General features: G+C 41.6%; 1 protein-coding gene across 1 annotated transcript; it reads right to left on the bottom strand.

The window, feature by feature from the left end:
- Nucleotides 1–20,553: 20,553 nt before the first annotated feature.
- On the bottom strand, nucleotides 20,554–24,120 carry LOC120286846 (disease resistance protein RGA2-like). Its single transcript, XM_039299406.1, has 2 exons — nucleotides 23,728–24,120; nucleotides 20,554–20,785 (listed from the first exon to the last, which is right to left on the bottom strand). Exons 1-2 carry the CDS (start codon nucleotides 24,052–24,054, stop codon nucleotides 20,780–20,782), a joined length of 333 nt encoding a protein of 110 aa, XP_039155340.1. The 5' UTR covers nucleotides 24,055–24,120; the 3' UTR covers nucleotides 20,554–20,779.
- Nucleotides 24,121–25,450: the final 1,330 nt, after the last annotated feature.

Below are 25,450 nucleotides of genomic sequence, written 5' to 3'. Positions count from 1 at the left end.
CTTTCTCAGCCTCTGTTTTGTGCTGAAACAGAGAGGAAACAAGCTCAATTAGGCAAGGCAAGATCGGCGAAGGCAAGCGGATAGTTCGGTGAGGCAAACGGCAGCTCCAGCGGGCTTCCACAGCCATTTACGATGGTTGGATAGTCACCTGGACGCATGAGCAGAAGGCTGGGACAGCGTGAGGGCGAGAGGGAAGCGGGGTCACATGTGCATGGTGGCGAGGCGAGGATGGTGTGCGGCAGTCCGGTGCAACGATGAGGCTGCTTGGTTGGTCTTTGGGCTTGCTGCTAGGGTTCAAAGCTTGCAAGGCACACCAAGGAAGGAGGAGGGTGGTCGCATGGCAAGGGTGCCACGCCCCGAACCCCGAGACACGTGAACAACCCGCCATGGTCATGCAAATGCGACATTCCCAGGTAGTGTCGCCGACCCTAATTTTACTTTTTAATGCGCAAGCGGAACGTACTAAGAAACCCCTTACAAAAGCATACGGGATAGGACAGCAGGAACATCAGCTCAAAATCAAACAACATACTTTCATATATCATCAACAAACCAGGGCTTACATACATCAACCGGATCTAGGGCCTATACACCAAAAATGGGTCAGAGTCTATGTGCATCAAAAGAGGGTTAGCCTACATAACAAGGATCAGCCCACCAAAAAGAAGAACGGTCCTGTAACTACTAATTGGACTCGTTCGACGATCCCACATCCTCCACGTCTGACGGCGCAGGGTCCGGAGATGATGGGTTGTCCACCCTACCATCGGGAAGGTCAGCCACACCTCTCCTAGAAGAGCATCCATCACAGCCGGGGGAATGTCAAAACGTCAAGCGGACCAATCCTAAAACCATTGGCCCCAAAACGGAACCAAGCCCTATACCTATGGGGCACCCTAACATCTTCGCTCTCCGGGATCCACACGGTAGCCCCGATCAGCTCATAGACCCAATGGCTCCCAGATCGGGCGCGCGCACATGCTCGATGATCCGCACCGGGAGGCCATTCTTCTCTCGGGGGTCCCGCCATCTACGGTCCTGTAATATTTTTCCCCAAACTGGGATGAGACTTTGTCTCAGCAAATTCACCCATCCTAAACCCCTATTAGAAAGTAAATACGCCCCGAAGTAGCTTAGCCACAACACATAGAAGACTTACCTGGCTTAGCCCTCATCCGCAGTGTTAGCACAATTTATATAATTCAACCACGTACAATTATGATAACCAACCAACCATGGCACAATCACATCATCAAAACAATTCAACCACTTGGATCGTCTCACGATCAATCGACTCGGCCGATTACATGTCATTCTAGCAAATCAATCATTGCTCTCAATCCCGGCCCTATTAGAAAGATTTAACAATCAGTGGCAATCACGGCCCCACTCGGCACGACTTGTAATCAGGTGGTAATTCACGGCCTCATCAGGCACGACCTCTAATAGGTGGTTTATCACGGCCTCACTGGGCACGACCTCTCATAGGTGGTTTATCACGGCCTCACTGGGCACGACCTCTAATAGGTGGTATTTCACGGCCTCATCGGGCACGACCTCTCGTAGGTGGTTTTTCACGGCCTCATCGGGCACGACCTTTCCTAGGTGGTATTTCACGGCCTCACTGGGCACGACCTCTAATAGGTGGTCAATCATGCCAATCTCCCATCAATTTCTACACTTAGGATTTCATAAAGAATCCCTATAAATCGCAATCACACTCAATTCATCACAAAAATCATCAATTTAAGATTCTACTAGCACAAAGAATGATCGGCACGAAATTCCCGAGCAACTAGGGTCAAAATAAATTTTCGAGTTTTTTTTTTAAATAATATTTTAATGAATTTCGGAATAAGATATATTATTAAATAATCCAGCAATTTCGAAGAATTTATTTAAATCATAAATAAACTCCTTTAAGTCACATCAAGGTTTATTTTAAAAATAAACATACTTAACCATTAAACTAAACACACTTTACCTTAATTAATCACCTTAATATAATCCACAACTAATTAAGCCAATCTATCCACCTAATCTCAATCAACTTAAGCTAAACATACTTAGGGCATCATTATCTCGCTAATCGCGGATTAGTGAGGTAAACTCACCGGGAAGCGCTTTCCGACGGGTCTCCGGCGAAGAGCACGACGACGCCCGACGACAAACCTATACGGATCAACACCAAATGAGCACTAGAAGGGGACCAAAACGAGCCCGGAAGGAACTAGATCTTGTTGGTTTTTCCAGCACTAACCGAGCTTGAGAGATGGTGGAACGGCGGTTGAACGGGCGGAGAGACGGCGGAGAATGACCGGCGAAGGAAGCTAGGGCTCGGGCGGTGGCTTACGGCGACGGACGGCGGCGACGGAGTTTCGGTGACGACGAGCAGCGGACGGCTTGAGCTGCGACGGTGCGGGACTCACGGCGGAGACGGAGGCGAGCGGCTCGGCGCGGGAGGGCGTGCGGTCACGCGCGGGCGAGCGGCGACGGTGACGCGAGCTCCGGCGAACGGCGGCCGAGGCGGCGGCGACGGTCGAGCGGCGAAGGAGCGGACGGAGGGGCGGGCGGTCGCACGGCTGGTTGCTCCTCTTCCTCTCTCTCTCCTCTTCCAAGTTCAAATGGGGAAGATGATGGGGACAAGGGGGAAGTGACATCCCACCTTTCCAAGACCTCATCCCCACCTTCCACTTGTCACCACCCTAGCCCATCTTGCCTCATCCATGACATCACTGGTGACATCATCATCCACTAACTCCAAACCTTCCACAACTTTAGTCCAATAGGTTCGATTTCATTTTTCCGGGGTCCAAGTTCTTGCACATCCAATTACTTCAATTTCCATCAATTCTCTTCCAATTGAGTCCAAATCAAAGTCCATAAATTAATCCAATGATCCTAATAAGGTATGTGACATGACCCGCTTCCAACTTCTAAGTTCAATCCCAATTTTTACGGTTGAATTCAATCCGGTGCGATTTCAGCTCGCCTAATCCATTGAGTAGCTTTTGGGGAAATTTTCTTGCATCCAACCCGAGGGTGATCAGTCCCCAAGTCTGACGCGGTAAAATTCCTTAATTACTTCACTCAATAAACTAGTTCCCTCATGAGTGGCCAAACTCTAAGAGACGAACTACATGCACGGATGAATTGCCCGACTCAATTGACTGAAAATAAAATTGAGAAAAATCGGGATGTCACAAAGGGGGGAAGAGAGAAGAAGGAGAGAGAGACAAGCTTTTGGCTTTAGTGGAGTCTCCTTGGCCAATTTTTCCACCACTTTGTCCCCTTGAACTTGTCCACCAAGCTTGGCTTCCTTAGCTCTCAATGAGCCACCAATGCACCTCCTACAACCTTTCAAATGGTCCATTTTGGCTAGGTAAGGAGGGAGCTACGAATTTCAATAATTTTGGCTTCAATTGGACACTCAATCATGCATAAATCAATCCAATTTGGCCTCAATAAATTCAATTGACACCTCACCGATCCTATTGGTATGTTTCCTCACCAATTGGTCCCACTTCCTTCCCAAATGTGGGATAAAAAATGATCCCCGGCCTATTCTGAACAAAAACGGTCCTATGCCGACTTTTTCTAAAAAATTCTCGGGTTTCAGGAAAATCTTCTGAGATTGAGTTGATGTTTCTAGAATTTATTATGATATGACAGAATCTTCAATTTCTAAAATCGGACTCAAATTCGCGGTTAATTTCACTCAGGCGCGTTTTCAGCATGACTTAGGCTGCCGGGTAGTTTTCAGAAAATTTTAATACAAATGACCCGTGGTTGATTTTCTTCTAGCCACAATAAACCCACTCGACACATCGGCGACTCTCAATTGTCATGAAAATCTCGATGATTCAAATACGGACATAGGGCACCAAAACGATAGAAAAATCAGTCTAGTGCTGGTCGACGAGAATTTTCCAATTTAGTGGTGTCACGGTTAGCCATATATTAGTCACACATCTCAGTCGAATTGACCTATCTCTGATCTCAAATCGATTTTATCATGTGCCTTAATGGCCTCTAAAGATGAATATGATTGAGAAGTCGATTCCTGTCGAATTCTTAGGTTTATCGCATTAAACTTCCTTAATGGCTTTCTTCGATATTCTAGTTATCTTGAGAGCGATCAGCTCTAAGAACAGCTCTATAGGCACATCGATGAAATGCCCGATTTATTCAATAGAAAACAGGATTGAAAATTTAGGATGTCACATCATTTCTAATGATAGTCACTAATTAGTAACGCCCGCGACCTAACTTGAAGTTAGCTACAAATTTTAATAGAGGCAAGCTTGGGTTTCAAATATCGAGCTTCCACATGAATATCAATCAAAATGAGGAATACCCTATTGCTTTTTTTTGTCCAAAAATAACTATACATTACATAGATTAGCCGTTTGCAATCACCAAGCTCTCTCTCTCTCTCCCTCTCAGTCAGTCACATGACTGTCACATAATCTCACCATGTCACTGGGGGGGGGGGGGCACAAGGGGGTTGAGCCCCATCCGCCCTTTGTTTTTCTAAGCATCGGTAGGCAATAAGGTGTGGTCCACCTCTCACTAAACCCTTAACGTACGATCCCCACATGTTCTACTATATTCTCTTCTCTTTTTTACTTTTTTTTTGGGTGAAAATAAGGTATAGAAAATTAATATCTAAAATCTACAATCCCAATATTATCACTAAGAGTCCGTTCATTTCACGAAAAATAACTTTCGGGAAAACATTTTTCGGAATTTCTGGTGTTCGGATGGCGGAAAATAAATGGTCAAGGAAAATGTTTTCTGGTCAATGGGAAATCTTTCCATCAGATTGTGGAAAATGATTTCCTCATTTTCTCGTTCGTACGTGCGCTCTCGCACGATTTTGTTGCGCTTCTTTCCTTACTCATCTGCCATTTATGCCTCCTCTCTCACGAAACCTAGGGTTTATGATCTCATCCTCCTCCTCCTTCAATCGACGATCAGCAGCGGCGGAGCATCCCCTCATCCAGTGGTGCTGGATCTTCGCCCTCACGAAGCTCTGGTTTTTGATCTCATCCTCCTCTTTCGACGCTGACGATTAGCAGCGGCGAGGCCGGTGGTGCTGGATATCCGCCCTTGCGAAGCCCTAGGTTTCTAATCTCATCCTCCTCCTCCTTCAATCGACGATCAGTAGCGGCAGAGCATCCCCTTATCCAGTGGTGCTGGATCTCCGCCCTCATGAAGCTCTGGTTTTTGATCTCGTCCTCCTCTTTTGACGCCGACGATTAGCAGCGGTGAGGCCGTTGGTGCTGGATATCCGCCCTTGCGAAGCCCTAGGTTTCTGATCTCGTCCTCCTCCTCCTTCAACGCCGACGATTAGACGCAGCGGAGCGTCCCCCTCGTCCAGCGGTGCTCGATCTCCACGACGTGCCCTGCTTCCTCTTCGCTGCCGGTGTGTGAATTCGCCGCCGGTGGGGGACAATCCCGAGGCATGCGCGTTCTGGTGAGTCTGTTTCACAGCTCGCTCACATTGATCTAGGGGCGACGTTTTCGCTCTCGTTCGCAATTTGGTTACGACTGTCTCATCGAGCGAACGCTTGAATTTGATTTCTCCATGGTGAGATCTAGGGTCCGCGATTTGGGTTTCATTGGGATCGCATCAATTTTGGATTTTCTAAAGTTGTATTCGAGAAAAATGAGGTGGGTTCACGTGGTGTTGTGTTAAAGGCAAGATCTGGTGGGAGTCTGGTCGTAAGATGGCATTCAGATTTGAGTTTTTGATATCGATGGAGAATTGAATTGAGTTGCTGATCCTAATGAATGAGAGAAGTCTTACAATTGTGTTTTGTTGATTTTCCTTGCACTTGGGTGATGAGTCCAAATTTTTGTCTTGCAAGCTTCTAGCCTTGATTAAGGCAATGAAGATCATGTTTTTGACCTGAAATGCAAGTCCTGTAGAAATGTTTCTATTGAATCAATCCTCTACTTGGTTTTGTGCTGATTTTGGAGTTTATCTATACATACATCTGGTGAGATTGTGAGATTTTAGGGGCAGATCAATGAAGAACGGGATTATAGAATGCAGTGTTTGCCACATGAAGCTTTTGTCACCGAGCGCCAAAACTATATCGAAGGCCTATGACTTCTTGTCGCCAATCATGTTAAACTATTCCCAAGCAAAAGGGTTAGAAAATATTTTCCTTACCGAACACCGGAAAACATTTTCCAAAACATTTTCAAGTTTTAGCCGAACATCGAAAAATATCGTCATTTTCCTGGAAAATGACTTCTGAGAAAATATTTTCTAGAAATTGACCATTTTCGCGAAACGAACGGACCCTAAATGAACATAAGTGAACTCCTTAGGAGGCTGCAAGTAGAGCATGGTATCTAAATGCTTCACTATACCAATATTGGCAAGCATATCCACAAGCCGATTGCCTTTCGAAAAAACATGACGAATTTTAAACTCAAAATGAGGGCTCAAAATTCTCCTTGTATCCTTAAGAAGTGCAGTGTTGCCTGCTATCCTCTCTTGGTTAATCTTGGAGTCCATATTATTTTGTGATAACCTTAGTGTTCATAGTTCTACTTATATAGATGAACAAATTCCAAGAAATTAGGTAAAACCGTTAAGCTATTCACCCCGTTCTTTTTTGTTTGATTCTGTAGCAGTACAACGGGAAAAAAAAAAGCTGATGTAGGTATGCAAAGACGTTTTTACCCCTTCACCATTGCTCTGTTGTTGGGGGAAAGTTTATTGTTGAGACCAATCCCCCTTGCCGGGGTGGCGAGAGAGTTGACCGAGGGTCCATACTATCCGGCTGCACGAAAAAAAAAAGCATAAAAAACCAACTGCTAGTGAAAATAATATATACATATGTTAAAGATTGGAAAACAGTAATACGTACTGTATGTGACAAACGCAAATAAAAATGTTCAAGAAAGCAAGTTCTCCTATCTAGTACTGGTAGATATTGTTTGATATCATCAAACACATAGACGTTCTCAAAATAAGAAAGAGATCGAGAAAACAGAAACAAAAAAGGAAGAGAAAAAAAAATCAACTCCTTTCGCCAACTACTTCCCTCCTCTTGTACTCCCCCCAATCCACTAAGAAAAAGAACAAGCCACACTTCAAGAAGAAGCAATCCCGAGATTAATGTCGATTCCATCGGTGCTTCGTCCCGATTGCCCTCTATGTGAAGAATCTTGAAAATAGGCTATTTACGATTGCCCCTCCATGTGCGTGAGAGAATTCAGAATATTGGATTTGATTTGGGAAGTTAGGGGCAGGGGTAGTGGAGAGTTTTATAAGGAAAAACTCGAGCACCTTTTTTTTTAAAATCAGCACCAAACTTGTGACGGTTAGGGTTGATTGTCAAAATTTAGAAAAAAAAAAAAAAAGAAGAAATGAAAACGGTTAGGTGTATCGCCAATGTAACAAAAGAACTTACATATTCACTATTAGAGAAGTGACACATGTGATTAAGTTAGTTTGGCAATTGAATTCTTTCACTGATCAATATTTTTTTTTTTTGGTCGGAAATTCTTTCATTGATTACTACTAAGATGGTGGATTACAAGTAGTACTGAAATCTAAACATAAGATAAGATAAAGGTCTTGTGAGGGCTTTGAGACCCAATTACTAGGAAGAGACCCGGCATTATGGGCTTTTGCAATCCAATTTGCGGCCCCGTTCATTTGACGTGGCTCAAACAGCAAGTGGACATTTTCCATCTGGGCCAGCAGCTATCTACAATCGAGTACATGAGGAAGGGAAGCCCGAGGAGCTTCATTTCAGCCTAAGATGAAGTCCACAGCTGAAAGACAGTCACTTGAGATGTACACGAGCAAATCAGTTCATGCAACAAGGGGTGCATTGTTGAGATCAATTTGAAGCTTCTTCAACTAGATCAACCCTTGTAGAACAACTAGGGTTTCACTTGTGCAAGCAATTGGGCTCAAATCTTTGCGCAAAACTGGCGATGAACACCCCATCGGCTCCTCTGTAGATTCCGGCGATCGAGCTCTCCGATCTCCTTCCCTACCATGAGCAGTCGACGTTTAAATTCAAAGAGCTTGGAACTGGAGCACCCAGCTATTTTGTTCGGAGGTAATTGCCGCCTCTCTTACATCCTTTCATGGACACCATTTGTCGTATAGTTGCTAGGAGAGGAAAGCTTCGCTAATTATCTAAGTCTATTGTGGTTGTCGGCCTTGAAATAGCAGAGAATTGTGGGCCTTCCATATTAGCTAGAGGAGATGTGCGAAAATCGCCTTTTGGTGTGTCAAAATACCAGATTGGAGGTAATCGCTAACCCATTTGTCTATTCATGTTATAGATGTTGGGGAGACATTGATGTCGACACTGTGATTTGACCATATTGCCTTTGTCCACTTGCACAGCGTGAAGAGATGCTCGATTGATTTTGGAAATTGATGGCAAAATGGACATGTAGGCTCAGGTATGATTTTTCTCCAGTGTAAGTTAGTCTTTGTAGGAAGACCTTCATTGCATAGACTCCACATAAAATGCCTAATTTTGGGGTAAGTCTGTAGATTCTAGATTTCCGTCCATAGACGTTTCAGAGCTTGGTATGAAGAGGATCCCTGGGATTTTGTGGTTGTTGTATTAGCTTCTCATAGTTTGTGATACCCACTCTTGACTTTGTAATTCCCCGAGTTATGCCCTGTCCAAATTAGTTGGTCAGGTTTGGGAAGGATATTAAGGGGGTTGCCTGAATTTCCTCTGAAATGTTGCTGTCGAAGAGATCATTGAGGAGTTGAGTGTTCCATGCACGCGCATTTGGGGTGTTTTGGTTCACCGGTCCTCCGATCTTGCCTGACATTAGCCAACGATCTTCTCTTAAATTAATAGATTTGCCATCCCCTACCTCCCATTTCATATCAGATTCTAGAACATCTTGGCCTATTAGGATACTTCGCCAACCCCAAGATGGTATGGCCCCCCTCATTGCAATCCATAGGTTACCATGAGGGAAGTAGAGGCCTTTAAAAATTCTGTTCCATAAGGCCTTTGGAGCTTGACTTAATCTCCAGGCTTGTTTCCCCAACATAGCCTTATTAAATTCCACTAGGTCTTTAAACCCCATTTCTCCATGTTCCTTCATCATCTTTAGAAATCCCAGCTCTTCTAATTGATACCTTTTTGTTTTGCATTCTGCTTCCACTAGAAAGCTGAGATTTTTTCTTAATTGCTTGGCATATAGATATAGGGATTTTAAAAAAATTCATGGCATATTGGGGTAATGCTTGGACAACCATTTTAATCAACATCTCTTTACCCGCCTTTGATATTAATTGCTCTTTCCATCCCTCCAGCTTTCTATCAACCCTTGCTATGATCCAAGCAAACATTTATTTTCCAATATAGGGAACCTCAATTTCGATGCAATATTACTTCTCAATTCCTGTGGACAGCTTTCCCTAAAAAACACACCAGACTTATTTAGATTGATTAACTGATCAGAGGCAAAACAATAGCAATTAAGTAAATTGGCGAGGTTTTGAGTTTCCCTAATTGTGCCATCCAAGAAGAAAATGGCATCATCAGTAAAAATAAGTGGGATAGGGTAGGATAGTGAGGATTCAGCTTGATTCCTTTTATACTTCCATCAATAATAGCATTATTCATCAGGTGGGATAGGATATTGGCCAATAAAATGAAAAGATAAGGTGAGAGGGGATCACCTTGTCTAATACCTCTAGTAGGATTGAAAGCTTCACTAGATTCTTCATTGATTATGATACAAAATTTAACTGAGGAGATGCAAAATCTGACCATGGTCACCTCTCACCTTATATTTTCATTGTATTGGCCAATATCCTATCCTCTTCATACAATCATAGAGAAAGTCTCACTCAACTTTATCATAACCTTTTTGCATATCTAGTTTCAGCACAGCTTGGAATTTTCACCGTCTCTTTTTAACCCTTAGTTGATGGAGGACTTTTTGAATAATAAAAATATTGTCTTATATTTACCGACCTCCTACAAATGCACTTTGTTCCGGGGAGATAATAAGTGGGAGCCAAGGTTTGAGTCTATTTGCCATGACCTTTATGATAACTTTATAATTAAAATTACACAGGTTGATGGGTCAAAATTCGGTTATATTCTCGGGGTTCGCTACTTTAGGAATGAGTGTGATATGAGTCTCATTCAATCCAGGGTCAAAGCTTCCTTCATTGAAAATGACTCCACCAGTTTAAATACGTCCTCTTGAATAATATGTCACTGACTTTGATAGAATAGGCCACTCAATCCATCTGGTCTGGGGGCCTTAGTTGCTCCTATTTGAAATACAACTTGCTGAACTTCCTCCCTGGTAATTTGTCTTATTAAGGTCTCATTCATTTCCTCAGAAACAATCAATGGGCATTACTCTAAGACTAGCTAACAAAACTAGGACCCAACTGATGTATACAGGTCGTTATAATAGCCTATGATGTGTTGTTTGATAGTTTGAGGATTGCGACTCCAAACATTCTTCTCAAGCCTTAACATGGTAATCTTGTTTCATTGTCTCCTCTAAATAGTTGTGGCATGGAAGAATTTGGTATTTCTATCACCCCACTTTAACCAATTAATTCTGGATCTAATACCCCAATACAATTCTTCTTGGTGCCAAAGTGTCCCAATTTTCTCAATCGTGGTATTGTATTCCTCTCCCATATCTGTTGTGTTTGCCCTGTTCAGAATATAAGTAAGCTGGTTTCTAAGTTTGTCTATTTGTTTTAATGCATTTTGGAAATATTTCCAGCTCCATTGTCGCAAATCATGAGCAACTTTTTTTTTTTTTTGTCTTCTTAACCATACTCACCCAATGCCCAGTTTCTGCCTTCCAAGCCTTATCCACCACAGTTTCGCATTTTGGATGATCCAACTAGTAGGCCTCAAATATGAATAACTTTTGTTTATTTGGTTCAGCTGAATGTAGGCATAGTAGAAGAGGACAATGGTCAAACCCAATGGCTAGGTATACAAACGCTTTAGCATTAGGAAAGAGAAGCCTCCATTCTAGATTACATAGTGCTCGGTCTAGGCATTTTTTGACTAACTCATCTCCTTCTCGGTTATTTGTCCACGTGAAAGCACAGCCCTTATTTTCAATGTCGATCAGAGAACACATGTCAACAAATTCCCGAAACGCCATAATCTAAAATCTTTCCACTTCTCGTCGTCCCCCTTCTCCCAATGATATAACACTTCATTAAAATCCCTTATACATAACCAAGGTGGTGTAGTAGTTTCATTTCTAGCTCAAAGTGTATTCCAAAGAGAAACTCTCTCTTGGAAATTAGTGGAAGCATGTAGGAAAGATATCTTCATTTGAAACCCATTTCCAGCATCTTTGCATGAAAGTTCAATCACCTCTTAGCAGCTATATTCAATAGTAATCTGCATCAACTCATCCCTATAATAAGGCCAAACCTCCCGTTGTTCCAATTGGATCAATAACAAACATAGAGGAAAACTTAAGTTTCTTTTAATATTCTCCACCACCCTGTGTTGATTCTTGGTTTCCATAAGAAAAACCATATTAGGCCTCTCTCAAGCCATTAAGGCCCATAGGTGTTGGACTATCAAAGGAGAGCCTAAACCTTGACAGTTCTAGCTTAACACCTTCATGGCTTCCTTGGTGGCTTATTAGGGCCAGCCACCAAAGCCACTACTGTGTTGCCTTCCCACACTTGAATTGGTGTATCCAAAAGTTTCTCCGTGTCAACAAGAGTCGCCAAGGAACCCCTTTTCTCATAAGGAGCAAAGCATTTTAACTATTTGGGGACTTGTTTCTTTGAGCCAGATTTTGTTGCCACCTAGATCCCCCCCCTGTGTCATGAAATATAAGTTCACCTTGCTGTTCCTAAAACTGCTGTACTCTTTTCCTTTTTTTTTTTCCTGTGCAACAAGTTCTACTAGTGATGAGAGTTCTGGTATTGGCTGTGTTGCAAGGTGATAGAGCACTATTGCCTGACTACCGGCTGTGTTAGTGTTGCTGCTCAAGTCATCACCAGTTGGGACAATAGGAGTCTTGGGAACCATGTCATTTGCTTTTAAGGTAAAGTCAATCTCTCCATAGAAAGTATTCCAGGAAGGGCTTAGATCCTTCACCTCTGCTTTCAACCAAGAGCCATAACGACCTGGTTTATCCTAAGTGATTCCCAATTCTTCATATGGAAAACTCGAACAATAGTTTGCACAATGGCCTATATGACCGCAGGAATAGCAATTGTGCGGTAATCTTTCATATTTGAAATCAATCCACCAGTTTCGATCTCCCACATGGATCATAGTGCTAGTTTTGAGGGGATGAAGCAAATTCAACCTCACTCTTGCTTTTCCTATTTTGTGTGAACTATTGTTTCTAGCTTCAATTCTAACTTCCTCTATCTCTCCCAATTTTGCAGCAATCAACCGAATATAATCCTCTGCCAGAGCAACACGTGGAAGCCCCACAAGATGCACCCAAAAGGAGCAATATATGAATTTGTAACAATGTTTGGGAATGGTAGGGTCACCTTCCTGTAAAACTAATAAATTATTTGCAAATGACCAGAGGCCTATTTATAGTACTCTTTTATGCTCTTCCTTCAATTTAAATATGAAAACAAAGAAACCCGGTTCTATCACCTCACATTTGACATCTTCTAATTTCCAAGCCTTCTTCATTGTAGCCTAGAATGCTTGAAAATTGACATTGGGTTTTGAGAATATTTTCCCATACAATAGAAACTCATCAACGTGTTTGTGTACCTTAGGGAGATTGGCATTTAGCTCCGTGACATCATCCGCGGTCCATAAGTCCCCCATCCGTCGCAAAGTGCCAGCAATCTGAGTTGGTTTTTGTGGCTGCCCTCCATGGATGAAGAGAAGCTTGCACGAGTTCAAAATTTTACTCGGTGAAATTGAGGTTGGGTTGTCGAGGAAAATTAGGGGTTAGGTGGGGAGGATGGGTTTTGTAAGGAATGAAGGGAGCTTTGTACATTGCAGGAAACTATTTCTAAAGTAGTGGGACTCAATGGATTTCCTCCATTTAGGGTTTCAGCACTAACTTTCAGTTTGCAAAGACAACCAGACTAAGGTTTCAGAAAATCAATTTGTTCATTGTTAGGGCTCAAGGAGAGAAAATGGGTTTTGGTTAATTAGGTAGGCTATGTAAATAGCCATTTTTGTACAAGCAAGAAAGAATCTCACCTTCAGCGAGAGAGGAAACCCACCAATGGGCAGAGATCACCTTTTGTGAGTAGTTTCACTTATCAATATTTCAACTATGAATATTTAAGTAATTTGTGGCGGGCCTAACAGAAAATGATTATTTATACAAGGCTTGGCAAAAAAAAAAATCAACGGTTAATGCACCAGACTCAACGTATCTGGGGATTGATTTTGTCCAGTATCCAATTTGGTGTGCCTATCTTCTTGTTTCTTTCCTTTTCTGCCAATTTCTTTCCTTAATAGAGTATACCATAAATAAATAAATAAAATCAATCTTCATCCAAGATTCCAAAGCAACAATCATGGAGATTCCCAATATCTGAGGTCTCTCAGAAATTGCTCTCCTAATCCTGCATTTGGGAAATGTTAGATCAATGGTGAAATATCTTTCTTTTTTGTGCTTAGCATTTTCTAGGAGGCTTTCTACAAAATATAGGATTTTAAACATCTTGCATGTTAGTAATTTCTTATTGCTTCTTCTTATACAAAAAAATTCACAAAAATAAGTCCAGGGGTGTAGTTATGGAAATTCAAATTTATTTATATATTTGCTTGATTTATTGTCTTTGGATTGCATTCCTTTTTAGATTGCACTGCGTTAAGTTTCCATAATTATTATCTTTTTTTGTATAAATATGTCAATGACATTCATACAGAAGCTTAGGGGTATCCCTAGCATTACAAACACAGCTAATTATGTGAGAATATGAAGGTAATTTTTCGTAATTATTAGAGGCTCGCTTTAGGAAATTAATTAATTTGTTGCTTAAAGAAAAACTGAAAAAAAAAAGACAAAAATTGAAAGATCAAAAAAGAAAAAATAGAGAAAAAGCCACATGCATTGTATGTTGAGTGAGTTCCTTAATTGATGGGTGTGACTCACTTGACCACATGCATGGCATTTTGTTTTTTTGGTCGAAAACATGCCTCGCAAGTTAAATCGCTTATTTTCGTTTCAAACTTTATTCCATTTCATCGTAAAAAGAGGGAAAATCTCAAATAAGGACCCAAAGTGCCATTATTTTCTCAAAAGAGGACCTGGAGTGGAGTTTGTCTCAAAGAAGGACATATAGTGGTCATTTAGTATCAAAGAAGGACCTCATTCGTTGGCCGGTGAATAGATGCATATTTTGGCAGCCTAATTAGGGTATTTTTGTCCATTTTTTTTTCCATTTTTGGTTGCCTTGTTCATCGTCTTCTTTGTCCCCTGTTCACTTCTTCTTGCCCAAATCAAGAACACCGAACTTGGGGAAAGGCCGGCGAGAGCCGATTGCTGGTAAGGGCCGGCGAGGGCTCGACGCCCATCACCGGCAACAAGCGAGGGCTTGATGCCCATCGCTAATAGCAAGCAAGGGCCATCGAACCCTAGTTGGCCATGGGGGATGGGGGGGTCGTCCAAATCAAGGCCCTACAAGGAGGTCCTCGAGGGCAAAATGGCCGTCTAAATCGTGCGATTTGTTGCGGTTTTGAGGTTGCGGGGGGCGGGGAACAGGTTTCGCTAATTCAGCAAATTGCAATTTTCGGGCAATGTGAATTGGAGCCCTTGCCTTTTATGCGAAATACCATGGGAGGAATCGTTGGATTTGGTGTGAGGGCCAAGGCTTCCTTTTTTTTTTGGTAATCCGTTCGTTTTCTTTTTTCGGTACAATCGGAGCGGATTTTGTTTTTGGAAGTTCATCGTGTTGGAAGTTTTGGATCTCAAAGGATTGCAAGGAGATTGAGTGGCGAGTTTCCCAAATCGAGCAAGTCATTTAATGGGATTCATTTCCGTGCTTAGTGGATCAGCGATTAGGCAGGGCTCTATTGGCATTCTCGAAACCTGCATTAAGGTATATTGAGCAGCGCCAAGGCGGAGGGTGTTCCTTGTCGGCTGCCAACTGTTAGGGAAATCCCTTATGATGTTTTGAAGATGACAAAATAAATCAAAGGCTACTAACATGTTTGATGGTTGAGTAATAGACCATGCAGATGTTAGAACATGTAGAGGATATTATCAAAGTCGAAGACGACCGGAAGACCGAACGTAACATGTCCAAAGTATATTCGAAGATTTCCGGACTCTGTGTCAAAGTCGAAGGCGCAAACTCAAGACTCAAAGTCGAAGCTGCGAGACTTTAGTATCAAAGTCTGTTCTACATCGAAGTTTGTTCACTCGACAAATTCCAAAGCGAACGTGAATGATGAACCGAGAAGACGAGACTCTATCTTTGAAGCTTAACTGGATACGAGACCTTAAAGCTAAATGTTCGAAGCAGATATGTTCGGACCAGTTGTAAAGTCTGAGACCCAAATTGTAAAGTCTACGAGACTCATATTGTAAAGTCTACGAGACTCGGAATTTACATCAGATTCAATGAATCGTAACTCAAGCCCAATCATACAACGGCTAGTGATCTGGTTTGGATTCCACATCAAGATTGATTTGATTGATTCAATCTAATTGATTGACGATTGGATCTTGAAGACAAGAACTTTCTATACGAAGAAGCTTTACTTATGGAAACCAAGATTTCGTTTGTATGGGCGATCGGAATCATTTTGGGATTCTACCTTTGTCACTCAACGGCTACCAAATCTTCTAGATACGAGCTATCCAATGGGTATATTGGACGACGATTCTCCGGGATCTTGTCCACGGGTAGTTTGGAAGTGGAGGAGTATTTAAGGAGATCATGGACCGATGAGCAAGTAAGAGACGAAGCGTAGAATTTATAATTCCAAAGTCGAGCGACTTTTGATCATATACTTGTCTCTTGAGAGCTTAAACGTTTGTAATCGTGAGAGAAATACCAAAAGAGTGACTTAGTGAGATAGTGTGATCTACTACTAAGTGTTTGCACTCGAAGTTGTAATCTCTTGTTGATTGCATAGTGGAATCCAGCCAAGAAGGCTGTTAGCGTGAGAGAGTGGATGTAGGCTTGGATTAAGCCGAACCACTATAAATCTTGTGTTCTTATTCTCTTCCCTAACTCCTTTATTTTGTTCATACTAGCACTCTCAATTGGTATCAGAGCCAAGTGCTCGGTTTATAAAAGTGTTTTTACTTTTGAGCTAAAGATTCTTTATGGCTAGTATGTTGGCACCAGACTTATGGAAGGGCAAAGCAACACAAGGCCACCATATTTTGATGGAAAGGAATACGACGTATGGAAGAACAGAATGAAAGCATTCCTAAGATCCAGAGATATCTTACAATGGGATGTTGTGGAAAGAGGAATCAACCCCATTGCTGCGTCTACATCAAATAAAAATGGCAAAGACAAAAACACCAAAGCCCCCGCTCCTATGTCTCGGACGGAGTTGTCCAAAAAGAAGCGCTTGATGCAAAAGCTATTTATTCTTTATATTGCGTTTTGTCTCTTGTTGAATATAACAGAATCTCTTCATGTGAAACAGCAAAAGAAGTTTGGGATAGACTTCATGTTACATATGAAGGGACCGATCGTGTAAAAGAGACAAAAGTAAACTTCTGCTCGGCAAATATGAATCCTTCAAGATGAAGCAAGGAGAATCGATTGGAGATATGTTTAGCCGTTTTACAGAAATTGTAAATGGTTTAGCATATCAAGGTCAGCAAATTTCTGCCCCAATGAAGGTCAACAAACTCTTGCGAGGTCTCTCAAAAGGTGGAACCATGTCAAGACCTCAATCCGGGAGACTCAAAGGATTATGCCACTCACCGTTGATGAATTGATCGGCACTCTTCAATCCTATGAAGTGGAGCAACTTAACGATGAAGATCCCGAAGGTAAGAAGTCCATTGCTTTAATATCTAATGCTGTTTTTGATGAAACAGACTCAGAAAATGACATGGACGATGAAGAATTTGCCTTTATGGTCAAGAAATTCAGAAAGCAAATCCAAAAGAAAAGGAAAAGAATCGTGATCATCTCAAAAATGCAACAAATTGAGGGGGAGCTTTGATCAATTATGGAAAAATCTTTTTGGATTGATCGTGATCATATTATGAATGGAATGAAAGTGTACGTGAATTTTATGATGTATCTGTGATTTTTATTGGATATTTGCTGATATGATCGAAGTGAGCTATATTGCATATCTTTAATATTCGATAAAAGCTGATTTGTGGAAATTATGATTCATGCGAGATATTTGTTATAATTCTCTATGTGATACTTTTTTCCATTATTATCGCTTTTTGATTATGACAAAAAGGGGAGAAGTTATGAATATGCATATGTGCTAATTGGTTAATATTATATTATCTATGGCATAATATTGAGCTGCGATTATTTTCTAAATATTATTATGCTCAATCTATTTGTTATCTTCGATATCCTTTGATTTAAATTAAAAGCATGTTTACAAATCTGCATATTCGAGAGATTGTTTTGTCATCATCAAAAAGGGGGAGATTGTTAGGGAAATCCCTTATGATGTTTTGAAGATGACAAAATAAATCAAAGGCTACTAACATGTTTGATGGTTGAGTAATAGACCATGCAGATGTTAGAACATGTAGAGGATATTATCAAAGTCGAAGACGACCGAAGGAAGCTGAACGTAACATATCCAAAGTATATTTCGAAGATTTCGGACTTACGTGTCAAAGTCGAAGACCGCCAAACTCAAGACTCAAAGTCTGAAGACTGCCGGACTTTAGTATCAAAGTCTGTTCTACATCGAAGTTTGTTCACTCGACAAATTCCCGGCGAACGTGAATGATGAACCGGAAGACAAACTCTATCTTTGAAGCTTAAGCGGATACGAGACCTTAAAGCTAAAACTGTTCGAAGCGAGATATGTTCAGACCCAGATTGTAAAGTCTGAGACCCAAATTGTAAAGTCTGAGACTCATATTGTAAAGTCTACGAGACTCGGACTTTACATCCAGTTCAATGAATCGTAACTCAAGCCCAATCATACAACGGCTAGTGATCGGTTTGGATTCCACATCAAGATTGATTTGATTGATTCAATCTAATTGATTGACGATTGGATCTTGAAGACAAAAACTTTCTATACGAAGAAGCTTTACTTATGGAAACCAAGATTTCGTTTGTATGGGCGATCGGAATCATTTTGGGATTCTACTTTTGTCACTCAACGGCTACCAAATCTTCTAGATACGGAGCTGTCCAATGGGTATATTGGAAGATGATTCTCGGGATCTTTGTCCAACGGGTAGTTTGGAAGTGGAGGAGTATTTAAGGAGATCATGGACCGATGAGCAAGTAAGAGACGGAGCGTAGAATTTATAATTCCAAAGTACGGCGACTTTTGATCATATACTTGTCTCTTGAGAGCTTAAACGTTTGTAATCGTGAGAGAAATACCAAAAGAGTGACTTAGTGAGATAGTGTGATCTACTACTAAGTGTTTGCACTCGAAGTTGTAATCTCTTGTTGATTGCATAGTGGAATCCAGCCAAGAAGACTGTTAGCGTGGGAGAGTGGATGTAGGCTTGGATTAAGCCGAACCACTATAAATCTTGTGTTCTTATTCTCTTCCCTAACTCCTTTATTTTGTTCATACTAGCACTCTCACCAACTACTCGGAGATCGGCGATTCGCGTGTGCAAGACGAGGGGAGGTTGGATGGTGATCCTAATATGTGTAGAGTGGACGGGAGTGACATCAAGAGCAATTTGAGGGCGCTGAAGAGGAGAGGGAGCTGGGAGATGGGGTTGAAGGTGTTCGGGGAGGGCCGGGTGGAGAAGCTGCGGAACACCGTGTTGCCGCACTCCTCGTGGTCGTGTAGAAGTTGTCGATTTGGGAGCGATGATGGGAGGAAGGGATGAAGAAGGCGACATGGGCGTCCCAGTCATAGTCTTGACAAAAGACGAGGTTGTTAGTGGAGCGGTAAGTGGAGGCGGGGAGGTCGGCCTTCGCGGCCATTAGCAAGGTCGCCCCTCGCTGGCCTTGGGCGAGGGCTCGCCCACCTCACTTGCCATTGATAAGGGCCAGTGAGGGCTCAACGGCCCTCGCCAGATCTGGCGAGGGTCAGCCTGTAAGCCCTCGCCCACGGCTGGCGAAGGGTTGGTGGCCCTCACCTACTACCGGCGATGGGCGTCCAACTCTCGCCGGCCCTCACCAACGGCCAACACTCGTCGTCCCTTCCCAAGTCCGATGTTCTTGAGAAGAAGACGAACAGGGGAAAAGAAGATGATGAACAGTGCCACCATTGACCCAAAAATAAAAATAAAATAAAGAACAAGACAACCAAAAATAAAAATTGGACAAAAATACCCCGATCATGTAACCGAAATATGCATCGGAGATGCATCTATTTACCGATCAGCAAACAAGGTTCTTTGAGACTAAATGACTATTTTGGATCCTTATTTGATACAAACTTCACTCTAGATTCTCTTTTAAGAAAAGTAAGGCATTTTGGGTCCTTATTTGGGATTTTTCCTACAAAAGATGGACCACAAGTACCAGGTGGAGTGGGGACAGTAGATGAACTTGGTGTGTTAAACAGATGAGCCGACTTCATTACTCTTGGAAAGTTGGGTCCATTGCTATTCTCTCTTTTCACCGGTAATGCTTTTCAAAAGGGAGTAAGCAATTATTATTCACAACTTTCGTCATGACATACAATAAGATGTCGTCATGTAAAAGTAGTATTGAATAAATCGATGTTGTCTCTCATGAACTGCAAGTAGCACCAACGAATGAGAATATTTCAGAAAGTTGATGCGATCCCTTTTAGAGTTGCAAGCCAGTCAGACGACATCTTTACTTACTTGAGCTTGAAGCAAGTGTATGTAGTTGGAGTAGCAATCCAAATAGAGTTCAGAGTTTAAACAATGGATTTGTACGTTTCGCAAGACTAATAACTTTTTTTTTTTTTTTGCACAATACATGTTAATATATCTTAGTTTGTTCCAGAATTCTGAGTGAGTTGTTTATAATAAAGTGATTTTGTCCATCGGGGTCTCTCTTGAGTATATCAATTACCAATATCTTTTAAGTGGAACTCAAATATATGGACAAGCAAAAGAAAAGAGAAAATTCAAATTTCAACCATAATAGAGAAAATATATCAAGCGTGAGTCGGGTATCAACCAACAAGCTTTTTGAGTCCAGTTGAATGCCATGTTGTTTATTCATTTGTTTCTCTTTCTTGTCTATAGATATGCTAACACGAATCCCTAGCTAAAGCAACTTTTTAACTACATTAGAGATTTTTTTGAAAGTCACGTCTCTAATCTGATATGCTACTATTATATTATTTTGGTGCTCCCTAAAAGCCTTATGGAAAGTTGACATGTGGCCCCATTAGATGGTTGCGAACTCGCCTCCCTTTGCTTTTATTTCATTTCTGAAAAATAACTTACCATAAATAAGATGCGAGTACACAAATGGACTTTACACACCGAAGTGATAGTGCTTTCTTGTACCTACTTAAGGTTTTTCATCTTCTCAAACAAAAGTAGAGATACAAGCAATTCTTCAATTGGAATTATACATCTAATTCAAATGATAGACATGAAAGAGTCCTTTCTCTTTGGCACCTTTCTTCCAAAGCGGGACATTGAACGATTGTCAATTTCTTCAATGAGGTGAGGTGGCGCATCCCGTCTGGCAAACACGTTAAACCTGGGCAAGCAAAAAGATGAAGCTCTTGGAGCAAAGAAAAATTGCCCATCCATTCTGGCAAACTTGTCAGATTCTCACAACGTGAAATGTGGAGAAATTGCAAAGTAGTGACATGTTGAATCCCATCAGGTAAAGCCACTAGTTTTGGAAGTTGTCTGATTCTAAGATCACGGAGTTTCGTGAGAAATCGCCATTGGGTGCCATGCTCATCGTCGTGGCTTGACAAATCTAGCTCTTCACAACCACAGATATCGAGGTGCTGGAGTGAGGATAGGTACTGCATGCTACGAGAGAGACTCTTTAGTTTGAAGCAATAGTAGAGGCTCATGGACTCAAGACTATCGAGGAATCGAAGTAAAATCTCGAGCATTGAGTGCTCCAGATCCTCGCCACTAACAAACAATAGCTTCTTTAATTTAGAGAGAGGGACGAACGTGGATGATACTGCTGCTTCTGATGGACAATTTTGAAAGGCCATCAATTGTTGTTCCATGATCTTCACGCTAACTCCAACTAAGCTCAAGTTTTCTATCCAGGGGAACAACGGCTCGGAATTCAAGTGGGGACAATACGATATTTCCAAAGATGAGAGTTTTGGGAACGATGATTGTGAATCATATTCCCAATGATCCTGATTTGCACCCCCTAGTTGCCTTTTTCCCCACCAGCCTTTCAAGTTGCCACCGTAGTGGAGAAACAGTCCCTCCAGAGATGGGAAGAAGGAGCGTGTAGTGTTAGATTGCTCTAGGTCACCAATCTCTTGAACCAACTCTAACGCATCCAAGCCCACGAGAGTCAACTTCTTTAGGGAAGGGGAGTTCACTTATGGGTGATAGGTACTTCCAGCCTCTACATTCCCAAAGTACAAGGTCAACAAGATTCCTGATGGAGGAAAGCCAGCTTGGCGGACTCCTACCCATACAAGAGGTTATGGTCAAATGGGCTAGATTTGGGTGCGGTCTAAGGTTCTCCCACATGATCAATTCATCGCTCTCGCTTTTATCATCTTGGTGCTCTCTTGACCACTCCAACTTCAATGAACAAAGATGTTGTTTTTCCCTCAAGTAACCTTTGCTCGGTGATAGTTGAAGGAATTCTAACCTTCGAATAGTAATGGAACCAGCCAATTTGTTTAAGCTACCCAGTTCATCTATTCTCCCCACACTACTAGGTAGTTTATGATCTATCTTTTGTATGATAAATTGTGATAAAGTTCGAAGTGAAGACAATTGACTCAACCCATGTGGCATGTGGTTCAATGAGTCACACTCATCAATTAAGAGGTGCCTAAGGTTGATCAATTTCCTCAAATCACTCGGAAGTGTTGTAAGCTTCTTGCAACCAGAGAGTTTAAGAGTTTGCAAATTCACCAAATTTGTGATTGAATCTGGCAAACTCTTGATTGATTGGTTTTCAGAAATATCAAGAAATCTTAAGTGCTTCAACTGACTCCCCAAGGAGGGAGGAATGGAAAAATTTGCATAGTGCAAACCTAACACTCGACAATGCTTACACTTGGAGAAAATCTCATGATATTGATTTGGGAACAAGTTCGACACTGATTTTCTACTCTTCAAATAGAGGATGGTTCGTAGATTGGCCATTTCAAGTAGAGGGTCAATTCCTGTAGTGAGGATGAAGCAAATGATGCATGTCGAATTCTTCCATATCTGCCACCTTCATTAAGATTAACCATCTTGCACTCATCTCCGATAACTTTCAAGGCAAGATCGTGCATGAGATCATGCATCTTGAACATTTTCACCTCACCTGTGGAATCATCGGTCTCTTCAACTTCAAGGAATGACCTATATAATAGGTCTGAGACATAACTATCCCCGATTTGCTCTAGGTCATCATTCCCGTCCAATGACTCAATAAAGCCGTGTGCCATCCAAAGCTGGATCATTGTTTGTTTATCATAAACATAATCTTTTGGAAACAATGCACAATATGCAAAACAATGCTTTAACCCTAACGGAAGATGATCATAGCTGAGTTTGAGGACTTCGATAATACCACCATGCTCCAACTTATTTATCTTTGAAAGTTCATGCTCTTTGAGATAGAGCCACTCGTTTTTGTTTTTGTTATATAAAACACTGCCTATAGTTTTGAGGGCAAGGGGAACACCAGCACATTTTTTAACTATATCTCGACTTATCTCCTCTAGTTTAAGGTCTAATGATTCTTCCCCATCTCCAAAAGCCATTTTCTTGAACAAGTCCCATGACTTATCGTCAGATAATCCCTGTAGAACATGGCTAGCCGATTTCGCATCTATGGCTTGCTCAACCAATTGACTGCGTGTTGTTATGAGTATCTTGCTCCCGCATGAACCACCCATGAGCAAAGATGGAAATCCAACCATCTTAGGCGATCTTCATTCCACAAGTCATCCAAAATAAGTAAGTATTTCTTCCCCTCTAGTACATTCCGGAGGAGCTGCTGCAACTGCTCCTTAGATTTATTCTCAATATCTTGCAGATTCCTCATACCAGGATCTTGGGCAGATTTCAGTATTTCTTTGATGACCAATTCCTCATCAAAGATTTCAGTATCCCCTGACACGCCCACATCCTAAGCTCGAAATAGCTTTTCACCTTGTCATCATTGTATACCAGTTTAGCAAGCGCGGTTTTTCCAAGCCCTCCCATGCCAACGATGGAAACGACCGTAACACTCTCTATCGAGGAGGAATCAAACAAATGTGCAATAATTTCGTTCTTATCATCTTCTCTACCAATTATTTCTTCTTCACGGGCAAAAGAGTGAGTTGTCCTCCTCCTCCCAATAGCAACAGTCGCCTCACTCAGATGTCTCTCAAAATGGAACTTATTATCACTTTTAATCCGATCCAATTTCTTTCTAAGTTCCTGAATCTTATTAGCCACTTTGAGGCAGTTTACAAGCTGATTTGATTTAGAGAAGAAAACACGAACCTCTTTCGACATCTTGTTGCCGGAAGTGACGTTTCTCCTCAGATCTTCAGTTGCAACATCATCGAGCAAGTCCTGTACCTCATAAAACACAGCTTTGAGCCTCTTGAGCCAGGTCCTGACCTGGTCATTGTGCCATTGCTGCTTCTCGGCATCCAAAAGCACAGATTGAATGGTCTCTACGGTGTCCTTAAGACTTTGGAGCTCGTCCTTGGCACCGCAGAGCGACTGAATCTCTCGAAAAGCGAAGGAACTCCCAGGTTTCACCATTTCGATGGCAAGGCCTTTCAGTATGTCAGTGGCGAGGCTAAAGAGCACTGTTTCTGCCATTTCTAAAGGCAAATGTTGGAGTTGAGGAGTGTTTGAGAGGAGTTTGCGAAGCTCAATGTTTTATTGTGAGACAATGGTTTGGTGCTGCCTCATGATCAACGTAATGCACTATTATATGCAGATTCGCCACCAGCAAAAGCAATCACTTTGAATGCTCCGTTAGAGTTAACTTTAACAGTTCCGAATCCTGTTCCCTGGGCTCCCAAAAAGAGTTCTCTTTAGCCAAAGAAAAAAAAAAAAAGGTACTGCTCAGCTAGAATAGATGCTTATCCATTCACAATATTCTTTAAAAATCTGAGCCCCATATGAGATTCGTATTGTCCATCGAACCAACCTTAAGTTTAGTTCTCACCTGATCCATGAGATTAGTAAGGTATTTTGTAAGGTGAAGATTATATTCTTCATTAGGTAAGTCATCCTTGCTATAGAATTAAAAAAGTCTGGCTTCTAATTTATGGCATTTATTTTTTCTTTTACATTTAACGTAGATTATACAATTCTTTAACACGAAACTTCCAAAATACCGTCTGCCAAACTGCGGTAGCCGAAAGTTCGGCATCTTAAAAGTGATGCGGTGAAAATGACTGATTTTTGCTTTCATTTCATTTGGGCAATGAATAATCGATTTGTTTGTAACTTTGCTTTATTTTTCAGGAAAATTTGCAAAAAAATCATAAATCTATTGATTGACACCAATTCCATTTTAAACATTTCAATTGAACCATTTTAATCCTAAAATTATTCATATTGGTACAAATTGAGTCAATCTAATCAATTTAGGCAAAAAATTGATGATTTGGATGCCAGGTATCCCATGTGACATGACCGGTGTGACATGGACATTTTTAAATATTTTTATTTTTATTTTTTCTAAATTTTTATTCATTTTTTTTTCTTTCGTTCTCCTTTTCATTTTTTTCCTTCTCTTTTCCTCTTTTCTTTTATTTTTTTCACCGGTGGTCGGCAAGCACTGGGCAAGTTTACCCGAAGCTCAGCAGCCATGGCCGCCTTCGCTAGCAACCAGCAAGGCCCTGCCAAGGCGGCCTCACCAGTAGTTGGCTGGCGATGGTTAGGGTAAGGGAGTCCCCCGCGAGACTGGTTGAAGCAATTCGAGGAAGATGAGATGGGAAAATCTCGAAACATGCACAATATTTGATGCCACCATCGGTTCGAGAAGGCGACAAAGTGGGTGGAATGTGGGTTGATGAGCTTGCATTCGAAGCTTCTTCCTTCGTTTCTTCCATTCCCAATGAAGGAGAGTAACATGTTTTAGGACTAAAATAATATTAAATGAAAGTTTTAGCACTAGAGTGGAACTTGGGATATTCGCTCGTCATGGGATGTGGTCAAGAGGCATCTATTTATCTATGGTGGGGTGTGTTTGAGAGGCATATGT

Source organism: Eucalyptus grandis, chromosome 8 (genome assembly GCF_016545825.1).
Source record: "Eucalyptus grandis isolate ANBG69807.140 chromosome 8, ASM1654582v1, whole genome shotgun sequence".
Lineage (NCBI taxonomy): Eukaryota > Viridiplantae > Streptophyta > Magnoliopsida > Myrtales > Myrtaceae > Eucalyptus > Eucalyptus grandis.
The sequence above is the reverse complement of the archived record's forward strand: the minus strand, read 5'-3'. Positions and strand labels throughout refer to the sequence as shown.